The sequence below is a fragment of the Apaloderma vittatum genome, unplaced genomic scaffold (genome assembly GCF_000703405.1).
Source record: "Apaloderma vittatum isolate BGI_N311 unplaced genomic scaffold, ASM70340v1 scaffold5752, whole genome shotgun sequence".
Lineage (NCBI taxonomy): Eukaryota > Metazoa > Chordata > Aves > Trogoniformes > Trogonidae > Apaloderma > Apaloderma vittatum.
In genome coordinates, this window is record NW_009701763.1 from 1,710 (window position 1) to 16,362 (window position 14,653).

Genomic DNA, 14,653 nt, shown 5'->3' on the forward strand with positions numbered 1-14,653 from the left:
CATTCCTGAAAGCTCACTTTTTTGTTTTCTAATCATGTCTAATATTTTAATACTTTGGTTTAACAAGAAATTATGTAATCCTGATTTAAACATTTAAATTCTTAGGGAACATTTAGCCACATACTGGAGCCCTTCACTGCAGAAAGAGTAAAGCAAATGCTGGGCTTCACACAGATAATATGCCAACATGAAACTTTTCTGCACTGTTCTTATTGTCTTAATTGCTTCTTTTACTCCAGTGGCAATCTAAATATAATACATTCTTAATAACCTTCCCGCTTCAAGTAAGATTTCTTGGTTTCAGATATCTGCAAAAAAAAAAATAAGATATTGTTCTACGAGTCATGCACTACCTTATTTGTAACAACCAGTCAAGAAGCCCTCCAGTATTTGACAGACAGCTTCTCTTCTCCTGGTTTAATTTTACGTAGGAAGCAAATTGTACTTTAATCTAAAAATCGTACCTCTGGCTGGATTCCTACTGTTATATAAAAGCATATGTGCTAGTCATTACTCACCCTTCCGTGTTAAGTTCTTCTTCATTTCGTGTCCACCTGATATATGGAGCTGGAAATCCTACAGCAACACATGGAAGAACCGCACTTTGCCCAGTAACTTTGGTAAGTGAAGAGGGCTGCCTTGCAAACATCACGTTCTGTGGCACCTCGGGATCTGCAAATATTTTGTAAATGACCAAGTTGTTACTAAATGCAGCATCAAAAGATGATAATATTAAAAAACCCACAACATCTAACTTCTTTCCTTCACATTCACGGGATTCATTCTGCAAGACATTCATTTTCTCTAAGACACTCTCCCAGCCTTCCACAGGAACAGCTCTCTATGACCTTGCCCAGACACACAAATTGATGCTCCACCTCAAACTCCCTGAACAACAATTCCAGCTGAAAGTTACAGCCCTGAAACTGGAACTTCCATCAGCTAGTAGAGATTTAGTAAAGAAAGGTACAGGTTTGATTTTGTCCAGCTTGACAAAGGTAGCTGCCTGAGAAAGTGTTTTTATGCAACTAGAAAATGAAATTAGTGCAGCCAAGAGTCAACCCTAAGCAAAATAAATTAACTAGATCATGTGTATGCTTAAGTGACACAAGATTTATACCAAGACAACAATCCACCATCCTTATGGAAATGGTGAATCCTCTGAATTAGTTTGGGTTTGCTTTGAATTGGGCCCTCCCCTAAACTATCTCAGCAGCTCAGCTCACCTCCCCTGTTAGAGGGAACCAGCCCACTTGCTCCAGAAATAAGATTGTGTGTGGAGGGTGATGCAGTGGGAGTGACCCACAGGGCCAGATAGAGTAAGCCAAGTTGAAAAATAAATAAATAAATAAATAAATCGATAGAACAGATTGCCAGCAAGTCATCGTTGCACAAGGGAGAGGAATCGGCACAATTTGCTGGAGCCAGAACTTGTTAATGCTCCAAAATCACAAAAAGCAGCTCAGTTCTCAGGTTAGTGGAAACTGGATTTAAAAATTAAATTATTTTTCTCTCCTTCCTTGCATTCCTACATTTGAAAGCACTTGCTAACAAGTAGCAGAGCTCAGCGACACATCCTCCTGCTTGCAGGGCAGCAGAAGGAAGGCAGACTGAAGGCTCTAAGGAAGCTCACTATCAGAAAAAGCAGAACGTCGTCCGTGGATGCAGACCACTGAAATGCAAGCACACTGGGTGTATTTCATAGATTTAGGGGCAGAGGAGTAGGGTCACTGTCAGGCCCCCATCAGATAATGATTTTAAAATGGAACAAAATGAGTAAAGAAAAATTTAATTCAAATCCTTCTCTCAAATGCATCTCAGACCAAATAATCAACTATGGGGCCACTCAAGACTAACAGAGCTTTCTGTGCAACACTTTTTTTTTTTTTAAAAAAAGTCAGTTTAAAAAAGCCTCCTGGGAAAGATTTAAGAGAATGCCACTATCAATTTCAGACTCAAGACCAAGCACAGAAATATTTAATCACCTTCAAAAAAACATTATAAAACAAGTCAACTATATGTGGTGCCAAAAGAATTCAAAAAATCAACACAACGTGGAAGTTTACCAGGAAATCTTCAATTGTCAAAAAAGTCTTTAGCATTCATTTGAGAGGCAACAGAAACTAAAATAATTAAATTAAGCATCTTTTCCAAAAGTGCTTCATCAAAAACTAGATCCTTGGCCGAAGAAAGGATAAGCCTTTCCTTTCAGGAAGGCTGGAGAACTTAAACAAACAAAAAAACCCAAACAAAAAAATTTAAGAATGATTGATTTCTGAAGCCTAGCAAACACCTCAATTCTAAAAGAGGGAAGGCTGCAATTGCAAAACTGGCGCACCTTAAAGTACATTTTAACATTTTAGACAGGAAAGTCACACAGTCACACTGTTCCAAGTCCACCTGCTGCCCACACTGGGACAGGCCACCCGTGACATTGCCCTGCCTAGCCCTGAAAACTTCCACAACGTAGAAATTCAGCAGTTCTCCAAGCAGTAAAAATCAAATCAGAATTCCAACACGGAGATGAATTCAGAAGAGAACATAAAGGTCTGGAAATAATTAAGAAAACCCATGCAAAACACAGCACGTACTTCCCTAGTTTCGCAAAGTGCAATTCACATTCCTGACTTATCCTGGATCCATTTTCAAAACTTCTCGTGATGTCATTTGAAATAGAATATGCTAACTGTAGAAACAGTTTACATCAGCACTGGGCTTTCGTTCCTAAAAAAAATCTAAACATTTCAGCACAACAAGCATAGATAAACTTTTCAAAATAAAAAGCCATCCCCTCCTTTTTGGGGGGGGCGGGGGGGGAATGTCTGGAGACTTCCCAGAAGGGGCTAATGATTAAAGAATGAGAATTTCTTAAACATTAGGACAATTAAAAATTCCTCATCTTAAGCACCCCAAGAGTGAGGGACTAAGCACCAATTCGTTTTGGTAACTGCAACAGTATTTTAAACATGGGACTCAGTCCCGAGAAACTTAGAAATCCAGAAACGTTTCTACTCAAAGAGACAATTCCCTCTCTGTAACATGTAATATGTCACAACAAAAGCGTATAAATAGTTTTTCTTAAAAAGAAAAACAGACTGATACCTGGAAGAATTTTGAGTTCTGCCTCTTCACTGTATTTGGGGGTCCCACCGCTTTCAATGACGCAGCGATAGAGTCCTCCATCCGAATCAGTAGCGTTGCTGATAATCAGAGCTCCACTTGGTAATTTAAACACACGATCATCCAGAAAGACGGGCTGGCGGTCCTGCTCCCACCTCACAAACGGTGTGAGGTCCACATTGACTTCACAGTTAAGGACCGCACTGTTTCCTTTATAGGCAGAAGATGACTCTGGCTGGCTGGTGAACCTGGGAAGGCCTGCAAATAAGAAACAGAAATATTTTTTTTAAGTAACAAATGAGAGGTATTCTGAAGATGACACCAAAGCTTTGAAGTCCAATCAAGATTCACGAATGTACTTTTAAAAGAAGTAAGTTGCTTCCCAACTCTTTAAAAACCTTAACCTTTGACAGCACAAAGCTAAACATCACTGGTGTAAAGGCAAATAAACCCAATAATAAAAGTTCACGAATGGGGAAACCACTACATGGCAGTGAGGGAAGTGTGAGAAACAACCCTGCCACAGGCAGGTCAGAGGAGGAGGAAGAAGGAGAGAAGGAAGGAGAGCGCCGAGTGCTACTCTGGGCCCTTAGTCATCATCTTCCATTTTCTAAAGTTTGACCTACTTGGAAAAAATTCTCATTTATCTCTTGGGAAGATGGATCTTGTACATTGCTTTAGACACTCAACTCATTTCAACCCAATATTTTTACAAGTCTCACTTAACAGTTATCAAGAATGCATTAGGCATTTAACAGTAGTGGTACTGAGTTTCTACTTTTTTAAAAAAAAAATTTGGTTCTTAAATACCTAGTTCAGTCCTTGGCAAGTTCTTTTTTCCTTTAAAAAGTGATAATAAACAAACCCTCAGACCAGAGACTTTGATGTTGAAGTATGCAAAATACCCACAGATGAGAAATACTGCATGGCTCTTCAGTGTTAAGGGGTGAAAAAGGATGGATGGGTTCTCTGACTCTTGTGCCTCTGCTTCCTAGTAAAGCATATTACCATGTGTTGCTTATCAGTTACATACTGGTGCCGAAACTCCATCTCCTGTAGGTTTCTCTGTCCATATTTGACTGCCTAAGAAAGAACCTATAACGTATTTCTTTAGTTTCTATCATTTCCATCTTGATTTATGTTCAAGTTTCATTTTTTAAACTGATCTTTGCTCTCCAGTTTTTCTTTTTTATAAATCTTTGGAGAAGCAACATCTGATAACACACGTTCAGGATTTTCTCACTTGAATGAAAAACTACTTTACTTGGACTGTAGAATTGTTAGCACCCACTTAAGGACAAATTTTAATACATACTTTTCAAAAAAACTTGTACGTATATTTCTCCCATAGAAAAATAAGTCTGAAGCAGGCCAAGAGCTCCAACTCCAGCGTTGTGCAGTCAAAGCCAATCACATGAGAGCTATTTAAGCACACCTACAAAACACCATCTTCATATGCTAGCTTAAACATAAGACTTAATGTAAAAGACAAAAACCCACAAACTATCACGTGCCACCATGTGAGAGATCAAAAATGCCACTGCAGCGAGAAGCAGCAGCACTCCTGCTCTCCAGTTGTGGCTAATCCCTGATGCTACAGAGAAAAACCAAGAGTGTAAAACATATATAACTGGGGAGGGGGTACAAAAGCAGAGACTTCCTCTATCCAGCAGAAGAGCTGGACTGCATTCTAACACACAACATTTCTAACACACAGCTCACTTCTGCTTTGTCAAATAATTCCTTCCATAACCTTGTACAGGTCCATCTCCAACCATTACGTGTTTTCCCCCCTCCTGGAGTTTCATCTGGAGGCTCCTTCCACAACTTCATTCCTCTGAGAAGAAAGTTTCTAGTTTCCCCTCCCAGTACATTCACAACCAACTTCTATTCTAGTCCTTTGATCTTGACCTTGTTTCGGTATTAATTATTTTGCATCTTTGATATTTATCCATTACTCCCTCCAGGGTATTCAGAGGAATGAAAAACATAGCTTCTTTCAACTTTCCTTCTGCTTAGTTAATGAAGCTACAATCTTTAGTTTCTTTTCCGCATTCTCCTCACCATCCCATTCACCTTTAAATACTCAGAATAATTTAGGTTGGAAGGGCAGAGCAGAGTCAGCGACAAGGTCAGAGCAGGTTACTCAGTGATTTGTGCAGTCAGAAAAAAACCCCAAACACGGATGGAGACTGCACAACCTCCTGGGTAACCTGTTCTACCACCTGACTGACTTCACAGGGAAGAACTTCCTCCTTAAATCCAGTCAGAACCTCTTATGCTTCGATTGATACCCAATGTCTCCTACTGTCCCACCCCACACCAGCGGCAGAATGACAGAGAGACGACAGACAAATTGAACTGTCTACTGTAATTTAAGTTCACAGACATCTGCAGAAACAGAACAAAATTGCTTCACTGTGTCTATTGAAAAGATCTTCCCGAAAGATTTAACCACCACATTAGCTCTCTGCACACTGGCAGGTTACAGCCAATCCCATAACCCACTTACTAGCCTTCTTTTCTCATAAAATCACCAGTTCCTCTGCCCTAGCTTAGTACCATACTAAGAGTATCTGCTGGACTTTGCACGCTGTGCTAAGAAGTTTCACCATTACTCAGTCTACAGCATTATTTAAATCTTTCTGTAAGACCATCAAGGCCACAGTAAGAGTAACAAGGTCTTCTAAACTTGCCACACTTGCTAATTTTGTAGGTAAACATTTTGTTCTTACAGCAAAATGACTGATGAGGGGTTAAACAAGAGCTTTCTAAACTCTGGTCTCCAAGGCATTTTTTCATTCTGAAAATCTCCCTCCCAATATAACCCATTAAATTTTTGTAATTACCTCCGATTCTTATCAATCTCAATAATCTTGTTTAAACATATCATTTTGACCTTTAACAATTTCTAATGGGACAGCAGCTGACAAGGCTGTGGTGCAGAATGCCTGTCGTGTCACAGTGTTCTCAGACATCAATCACTTTATCAAGAAACTCAGATGAAAACCATGGACAAAAGTCACGTTACAGTTTAGTCTTCTTCCCACTTTCCTCAGTCTTAATTACCCTTGCCTTCAAAATCCCTTTAAAAAGGGCATGGCATCGGGATCCGACTTACTGGTCTGTGACCAGCCCTTGCCTTGTTGGATAGGCATCTTCCGCTGGTATTTCTTCAAGAAGAATGTACCAGACCCTGAATTCACAATGCATGAGAATCTTTATTAAGAGACCTGCACATTAAGGGAACTCTTCCACCAGCCTAGAAAGGAGTCCTGGACCTCTTCCTTTTGTCAGACAAGCACTGTACCTTCTCTTTTCACCTCCCATGCTCCAGTCTCTGTGCCCTGTACAACTACCACTTGTACAATCATTGTTTGAGCACAAGGGAGAATGTTACTGGAGGACCAAAGCCCTGTAATTTCCAACATAAAACTCAACCATACTTTAAAATTTAAATCTCTTACTATTCAATTTTGTAAAGAGATGCATTTTATATTGTGCTGTGTGCAGGTGCTCCATTAAGGTTAAATAAGCTTTATTTAAGATGGTTTCGTTACTCACTAGCAAGGAAATTACAGTTCATTTTCCAGGTCATCTTAAATGCCAGTAAAGCCTTTATGTGGTCATAGTCCTGTGTGCTTTTTAAAAATATATTTTAACCTAGGCTATAATTTTGTCCTAAAGAGTAATTTTGCCTCATTCTAGGATTATTCACAATTTGCACTGCTGAAAAGCCTCCACTGTGGCTCAGGAGGACCCTTTTGCTTTAGCCAACAGACAACCACAGAACAATAATGATGTATTACAAAAGGTGCTTGAAATATAAACCTTCATTAACATTAATTCTGAGACCTGTTTATAAATACAGTACCAGGTCCCAGAGTGCTGGCACACCTCCTGTAGCAGTACACTTCTAGAAAAATCTCCATTCACCTACCAGTCCAGAATCTTTCCACGACAGAGTTTCTCTCTTCCTCTTCAAAATATCAACTGACTGACTCAAAAGCCTGTATTTCTTCAATTTTCTATAATGACTTTCAAATGCATCAATATAAGCAAATTCTATCTTTCACCTTAAACAATAAACACATTTTAAAAATGCATTTACAATTCAAAATTTTAAAATATCGATACTGTTTTCTCAATGGTTTGTATTTCCCAATCATTTCAATCAACAACACTAAGCAAGAAGATCTAATGAAAATTAGTTACTTTTCTAAAGAGCAAGGAGCACCCATTCCGCACTCACATGTAGCACAGCATTCAGTTCAAGATATTAACCTCATCTTTTGCTAAATGATGCTTTGGGGTTCCAATATTAAAGACATTTTTTTCATGTTTGTACGTACATTAATCATTCCCTGGCAGCACACATACACTATGTATCGATTTGAAAACATAGAAGGAAAATACTATTGACCTAGCAGGTTAATAAACTCCATTTAGGAAGGAACATTCTCCACTTGGAATGTTCTCTAAGCACTGGCAGAAGAACACATAAGCAAGAGCGTGATTCTCACACGCATGCAACAGGAATTAGATGCAACACAAGCTTCACATTTTCTGCTAGGAAAATGTAAATGGAAATTTTAAAAAAAAAAAAGTTAACTCTGTCCCTATTTTCTCCTTTCCTTTTGTCTCTCCCCTCATCAAAAGGCCAGAGCAATGGTAAGAATGTGAATGAACAAGCTACTTAATGCAAATTTGTTCCATTCTGCCAGGCATTCCCAGTCTAAGCATTACTGAGATTTGTGGCCCAGTCTCAATTTCTGAGAAAGATGTGCCCAGAAGAGCAATAATTCCCATGCTCCTGGAAAACTTGGATGGTAAAACTTCTGGCTGTAGGCTGCTGCCTTCAAGGGAGCCAGTATTTCCCATTTCACTGCACCGAGTGAGATGCTAACATACTTCAGCAACCTCTCTGTGACCATGGCCAGTGCCAACCATCTCTCAGGGAGGCTGAAACAAAAAAACCTTCTATAATCAACCATTACTAGGTAACTCACTCCTACGACAATGTTCTAACTGACTTCAGAGTAAATGCCTACTGCTCTAAATATCACCAGTGGTCATTGTAAACGCTTGATTTTGCTGAACGTGGATGCTATTACCGTAAGAACATTCTAATCCTCTTTAGAATTCTACTAACCTTCTGGCGTCAATCTTGCCCAATCGAGACTGCAAAAGTTAAAAAGATAATAACTTCCTTGTCTCTAGGGCAACTGAAGGTGCATGGGAATTCATTTCTTCCCTGCCTATGGCAGGGGCGCGGACAATTTCCCATCCTGCTTATGGCAGGGCTGCGTACATTTACCAATTTGGCCACAAGCCTGTCAGATCATGTCTTTGCAAGAATTTTTGTCATGTGCTTGAGTCTCCTCAATTGCTACTCCTCAGACTTGAATTTAGCATCATATTTTGCATAAGCATTAAACAGCTCTAAATATACATATGTATATTACATGTTTATGTAAATAATTGTTTCCCAAAAGCTGGTTTCAGGCATTTTTTGTGGCATCCTAATGCACTCAGCAAATGTTTTTCCCGCTTTCTCCCTGATTATTTCTACTACAGTACAAAAAAGTAAAATATAGGAATAGCCAACAGTTTTTCCAAACCTCCTGTATACCAGCTATGAAAAAATCCTTTGTAGCCCAGTACTACTCATATCTAAGCTTCTCATAACTTACCCAAGTCTAAACTAATTTAAGCATCATCTAACAAATGTTGCCACCCTACAGCTTTCACCTTGCAGTCCTTCTGCATTAAATTGTTCTGCTCAAACACAAAGACACTGTGAATGATTACGCAAACTGCTGATAATTTTAAGTCACTTTAATTTCCCCCCGTTCTTCTTTGCCTAATCCAATTTGCACTTACGACAAATCCATAACTCTATTACTACTTTATTAAAATAGCCCCTTGGGAAGTCTGAAGATTTTAGCAACGAAAGGAAGCAAAGGAGTATAGAAACATGATACTCTATTGTTAAAATGCCTACAACACGTTATCCTTCAGAGAAGCAGATCTCAAAGATGTCGCATATTTTGTTAGCACATCAGCTTCTCACCCTGAACCCTGTTAAAAAATTAGTAAGTCCAGCCATCTGTGGACGCTTCATTAAATTATCGCAGCTCCTTTTCTTCTCCTTTGCTTGAACACTATTCAGCATCATTTGTCTGAGTGGCAGAGGTGTGAAACGTTTTAAAATACAATTTTGTTAATAAGACATATTTCATGAATCTCACTAGCAAAGAGATTAGACTTCATAATTACAAAACATTCATGGAGAACACAAGTCCAGCACTATCTGAATTATGATAAGGCTAGAAGATTGTAGTCCTGTCTACAAAGAAGAAACACCAACTATCTCATTTTTTCTCCCCTCTTGCTTAGGCAAACTAGATAAGAGAGAGTGCAACCTGGCCTAAAATCGGGCAGGAGACAAGAAGTCAAGAGAGATAAGAATATTCTTAGAAATATTTTAACATCAAGGGAGGCAAACCTACCAAACGATCTTGTTGGCCGAACTAAAGCAGGAAGTGTGTGGAATACACAATACAAATGAGAAATTTCAGTACATAATCGGAGCCCTGACTCTGTTAAACACAACCCTGGCAGCATAATTCACATGGCATATACAGATCAAAAAAGGTATTCTTTGATCAGCATGAAGCAATGAAGGAAAAAGGAGAGGATGCCATCATACATACCAGTTACACACATGCTGACGTATCCATCTACATGCATATAATTAACACACACTGAGAAGTAACCTGGCAGGACCTCAGAGCTGCTTCCAACTGGCACCTGAACTTGAGATCTCCTGAGGTCCGTTCTGAGCACTAAGCTATGGGGAAGCTATAGGAAAAGCTATGGAGAGATACAGCAAAACACTGCACAAAATATTGTGCAAAGAGGAGTAGACGTAGGTGTGCTGAGGCAAGATTCTAACAGGGAAAGTTAGAGGAAACGTGATCATGCCCTGGCTAGGTTACCCAAATTTGAGGTTGTCATCTTCCCCTATCAGACTTGGATCTGAGCTTTGCCACAGAACCACAAACTAAAAACAAAACTAAGAAACCACACATGCAAAAATTTAAGTTGGTGTTTGGAGTAATAAAACACACAAGAATATCCTAAAGCTTTACTTGGCAAAAAAAAAAAAGTTTCTCTCAATTTATTTTAAACAAAAGTATTTATACAGTTCTCCCTTAACGTGCCAGTGGTAGATTTTGCAAAATCTAATATCCTTAAAGCCCCAACTAAAATACAATAACATGAGAACACAGACACGTAGATGTCAGGAAAAACTCACAAACTGATGTGATCAAACCTGATACTGTATTAACAGATCAATTCTGATTCTGAACCAGGACACAGAAAGCTTAGAGTACCCGCCAAAAAAAGTCTGTCAACAGAAACATAAAGGGACTTCTTAACTTCTTAAGAAAGTCTGCTTAGCATGGAACAACTTTTAACACACAAACCAGGACACAATAACGCCACATGAGCTTCTCTTCACAAAAGCCTGATGAAAAGAAATGAGACAAGTCACTAAAATAATCCTGGGGAAACTTGTGACTGACAGCACAATTCTGAGTAAGAGACAAGTCAAAAGAACAAGTCAAAAGACAAGTCTAGAAAGAACTTTACGATGACACTTTGCCAAACATCACCTTTGACAGAACACCCAGGAATAAGCAAGCATTAAAACAGACCAAGAAAGAAAGAGCAGACATGATAACAATATAGAAAGAAGAAATGTTAGGCAAGAAGTTAATCCAGACTTCCTTGATGAAAATAGCTCAGAAGCCCTTTGGAGGAAACAAAAGAGATTGGAAATAAAGAACCAATCTTCAACAAGGTATTAAAAATACTGAAAAACAAGGACAAGACGACTAGAGACTAGATCAAGGCGAAACAAAAAACACACATTCTAATCAGGTGGTATCAAGAAAAGATCAATCAATTATTTCAGGAATGAAATGGGAACAAGACAGATGATTCAAGGAAGATCTTCAAAAATACAGAGGTCACTGATGACAGCCGTAAACCACAAGAAGCCATAAACCACAAGAACGACCGGGGGGGATGTCAGTCCATGGCATGGCAGAAGGTCAGGCTCACAACGTGCTGTAAGAAATGACACAGGAATACAGAAAAAGTAATTCTGCTAATGGAGTTGGTGAAATAATGATACCATTAGAATTGGAGACAGTACTTGCAATTAAGGGCCAAAGAATGGAAAAACTCCAGCAGCCACACTGAACTGCATATATACAAAGACTGAGAAATATGACAAGTAGGCATTTCTTATATCACAAAAAAGTGAACTGAGAGCATGCAAACTATGGAATAATTTTGTACTGTGGAAAACCACTTAATAATGAGGATAATGAAGAATGCATCAACAGACTTTAAGAGAAGACCTTAAGAAATGGTATGCACAATGCCTTATTTCAGAAGCCTCAGGTCTCGGTCAATAGATTGTCTAAAAAAAAATACACTAAAAAAAAAAGAAATAACACAGGCTTACAATTAGACTTTCTAAAACAAAATCAATAACAAAAGAAGAATAATCCAAGTATTCTGGTGAAAGAAAAGAGCTTGACAGGTTAAATAATTTTAGACCCAGGCAAGGCTATCAATTACGAAAGCTAGTGTGAACAAGCTATTCAGGGAAGATTAATGCACAGAGAGGACTGTCACAATAAATTTAGCAAGAAACAGGAAGAAAAGAAAGATCAGAAAAACTTTTGCGGGCAACTCTGTATTCAGTGACAAAGACAGCTGGTACCTGACAACAAACATTTAGAGACAGGAAATAATCTAAACAGTTTCACAGAGAAATACTCAGAATCCATTTACAGCAAAGAAATCCCTCAAAAATAAGAGTACTTAAAGACTGACATTACAGGAGACACAAATACAAACGAGAAAACTTCTAAAAGATACAAACATCTAGCAGAAAAAGATGATGTCTAGTGACAACAGGGAGGCATGGCAGAAAGAAGAAGAAACAGAGTGCAACCAGCAAATTATTCAACAAAACCGTAGCTCACTCAACAGGATCTCGAGAAAAGCAGCAAAGGTGTGGATTATCACACCACTGCCCCATGAACTGTGGCCAGTTGCTAGCAGTCAAGCTCATCATAGCAGAGATAAGTTTTCTTAAGGTGTCTCCAGAAGGAAGCCTTTCATTGCTTTCTTTTTAACGTGTTCAATTTAAGAACAGTCACAAGAGAGCAGACCAACGGTACATCTAATCCAGGAATGTCACTTCAGAAGCTACTAGAGGAAGAGAAGCAGAACCTTCACAAACCTATACATCCTCTAGAAACACTTTCCCTGCTCCCCCCAAAATGAGGGTTTATAAAAGCAAATAAGCAGGAGTTGCTGGGTTTAATTAACATTTTTATTTCTAGTGTACTTATATGATGAGACATACCCTATGCTTTCAAGAATGTTAACCAAGAACTAGTCTCACTGAAATCAACCATAACAAGTTTCTCAATTTCATTTTTCCTTATTAAAAACATTTTTCCTCCGCTCAGTTTCCTTTTCAGCGTTATTAAACTTCCTCTTGAATTTCTGTTACGAAAAAATATAGAATTAATCATACAGACACTTCTGTCACAATCCTTCTTCCCCTTACTGCTTTTGTGTCAGCTTTCAGCTGGGGAGGGGTGACAGGACAAGTTCTTATTTTCAAAATGCTGTATTTAGCTGATCAAAAAACTGAACAACGCCACCCTGGAGCCCCTTCACTTTTAGACTGTGTAACTACAGCTGAAGCATCTTACTGAATGCCACACAACAAAACGCAGCGAGATAAGAACGCAGGCTGTGTATGTACCTATCACTTGCCTGACAGTTTGGGATTTAGGCAGCAATCTATGCGAAAACTTGTCAAATCAAATTACAAAAGGGGCTGCTGGTGCCGACATGCACAACAACATAAATAAGGAAAAATACATATATGAGTGAAAATACTAACAAATGAGAAAGCTAATCTCAAAGTTCATCCGACTTTCTTGTTTAGGGGTGTTGGTGCATCATCAATACACTCTCACTTCCTACTTCTGTATCGCCATCCAGAATCACCCATCAACAGACCAGCTTCTGTAAACCCAAGGGAAATTTGGCACTGAAGCTCCCTTTCACAGAGCTCACACTTCCCGAAAGATTAACTACATTGCCTTCCATAGTTTCAAAACCAAAATGTCAACATTTGAATGCATGCTGCAAAGTGCTTTGTTTTTTATGGTTTACAATAACTTTATACCATTTTTGATCTATGTTAAGACAGCTTTGTCCATTAACCAAATGCAGAGAATGTGTTTGCTAATTACAAGACTTAACAATTGACGGTGCAAACCAAACTTACAAAACCTCATCTTTTTTGGTTTATGATGACACAGAATGTTGCACCTAAGACAATACCTAATTAAGAAATTTCGAACTTAATGAACGACCACACAATTTAAACGCTGCTGTGCCATGTGCTCAACAGTCAAGAAGATGAGCTACTGCAACCCTCTTGAACAAGATAAGGCAGCAATCACCTCAGTTTTGAGCAATCCCAAGTGCTTTCCTGCTATATTCCTAAAAGAATTAAATTCAATCAAATTCTGGAAGAAAATTTTGCCCTAACTCTCTAACACCATGTGAGTCAGTCCAAGTACTAATATAGATCGGTGTAATGGCTCATCTAGATTTTTTTCCTACTTTAACTGGACAAATGTGGATTTTAAGAATTCAAAATGTCATATAAGATAGAACATTTATTATCTTAAATGTCTAAACTCTCACTTTTTCAGTAACAGCTGACAGAAACTGTACAAACTACAGTTTTGTTAAAACCACCCTTTCCACTTGTCATTGACAAGAAATGTATTTTGATCTAAGCCAATTTATGAAACATGTAGATGCTGCTTTCACAGAAAATGTATTTTTGCAAGGAAAATTTATCACCTGTGTCACTTTTACTGGTTAAGTGCTCTTAAGTACCTTCCACTGAAGTATCTATGCTCCTAGTTGATGTTTCTTTCCAATTCCAGAGTACAGAAAATTTAGATCAAGATTTCCCCCTCCCACCCTTGCTCTTAAAGGAAATATGTAATACTGAGCAAAAACCCGTGCTGTTATTTTTAACCTAACTGCATCTCCGAGGAGCTGGTCTATACACATGGCTTGTTTCACTCTGTCACTGAGCTAAGCTTCTCTATTACCCGTTAGGGATGCCACAGACACACACAGCCCAGGAAGAAATAATCGCTACATCTGCAATGTTTTCAGATAGTTCCAAAAGAAATACTGCATTTTTACTAAATACAAAGCTGCCTTTTCTTGATACTAAACCACAGGAATATTTTGTAACTGAAGTGATTTGCCTGCGTTTTTTTTTCTAAAAGTAATTGCAAAATGAAAGTTTGGAAATAAAATTTCTATAAATATTTAAAGAAGAAATAATAATAATAATATAAGGAAATTATTTAATTGAGGTGAGAGAGGAAAAAAAAGGTTA

General features: G+C 38.4%; 1 protein-coding gene across 1 annotated transcript in view; it reads right to left on the reverse strand.

The window, feature by feature from the left end:
* Positions 1-518: 518 nt before the first annotated feature.
* NEO1 (neogenin 1) overlaps positions 519-14,653 on the reverse strand; it is a gene marked incomplete at its 3' end in the record, with an annotated part of 36,950 nt that continues 22,815 nt past the window's right edge. The window contains exons 6-7 of the mRNA XM_009879262.1: positions 3,103-3,378; positions 519-672 (exon numbers count right to left, since the gene is read on the reverse strand). Of these exons, the coding sequence (XP_009877564.1) occupies positions 519-672; positions 3,103-3,378 (430 nt within the window). The remainder of the gene's footprint in view (positions 673-3,102; positions 3,379-14,653) is intronic.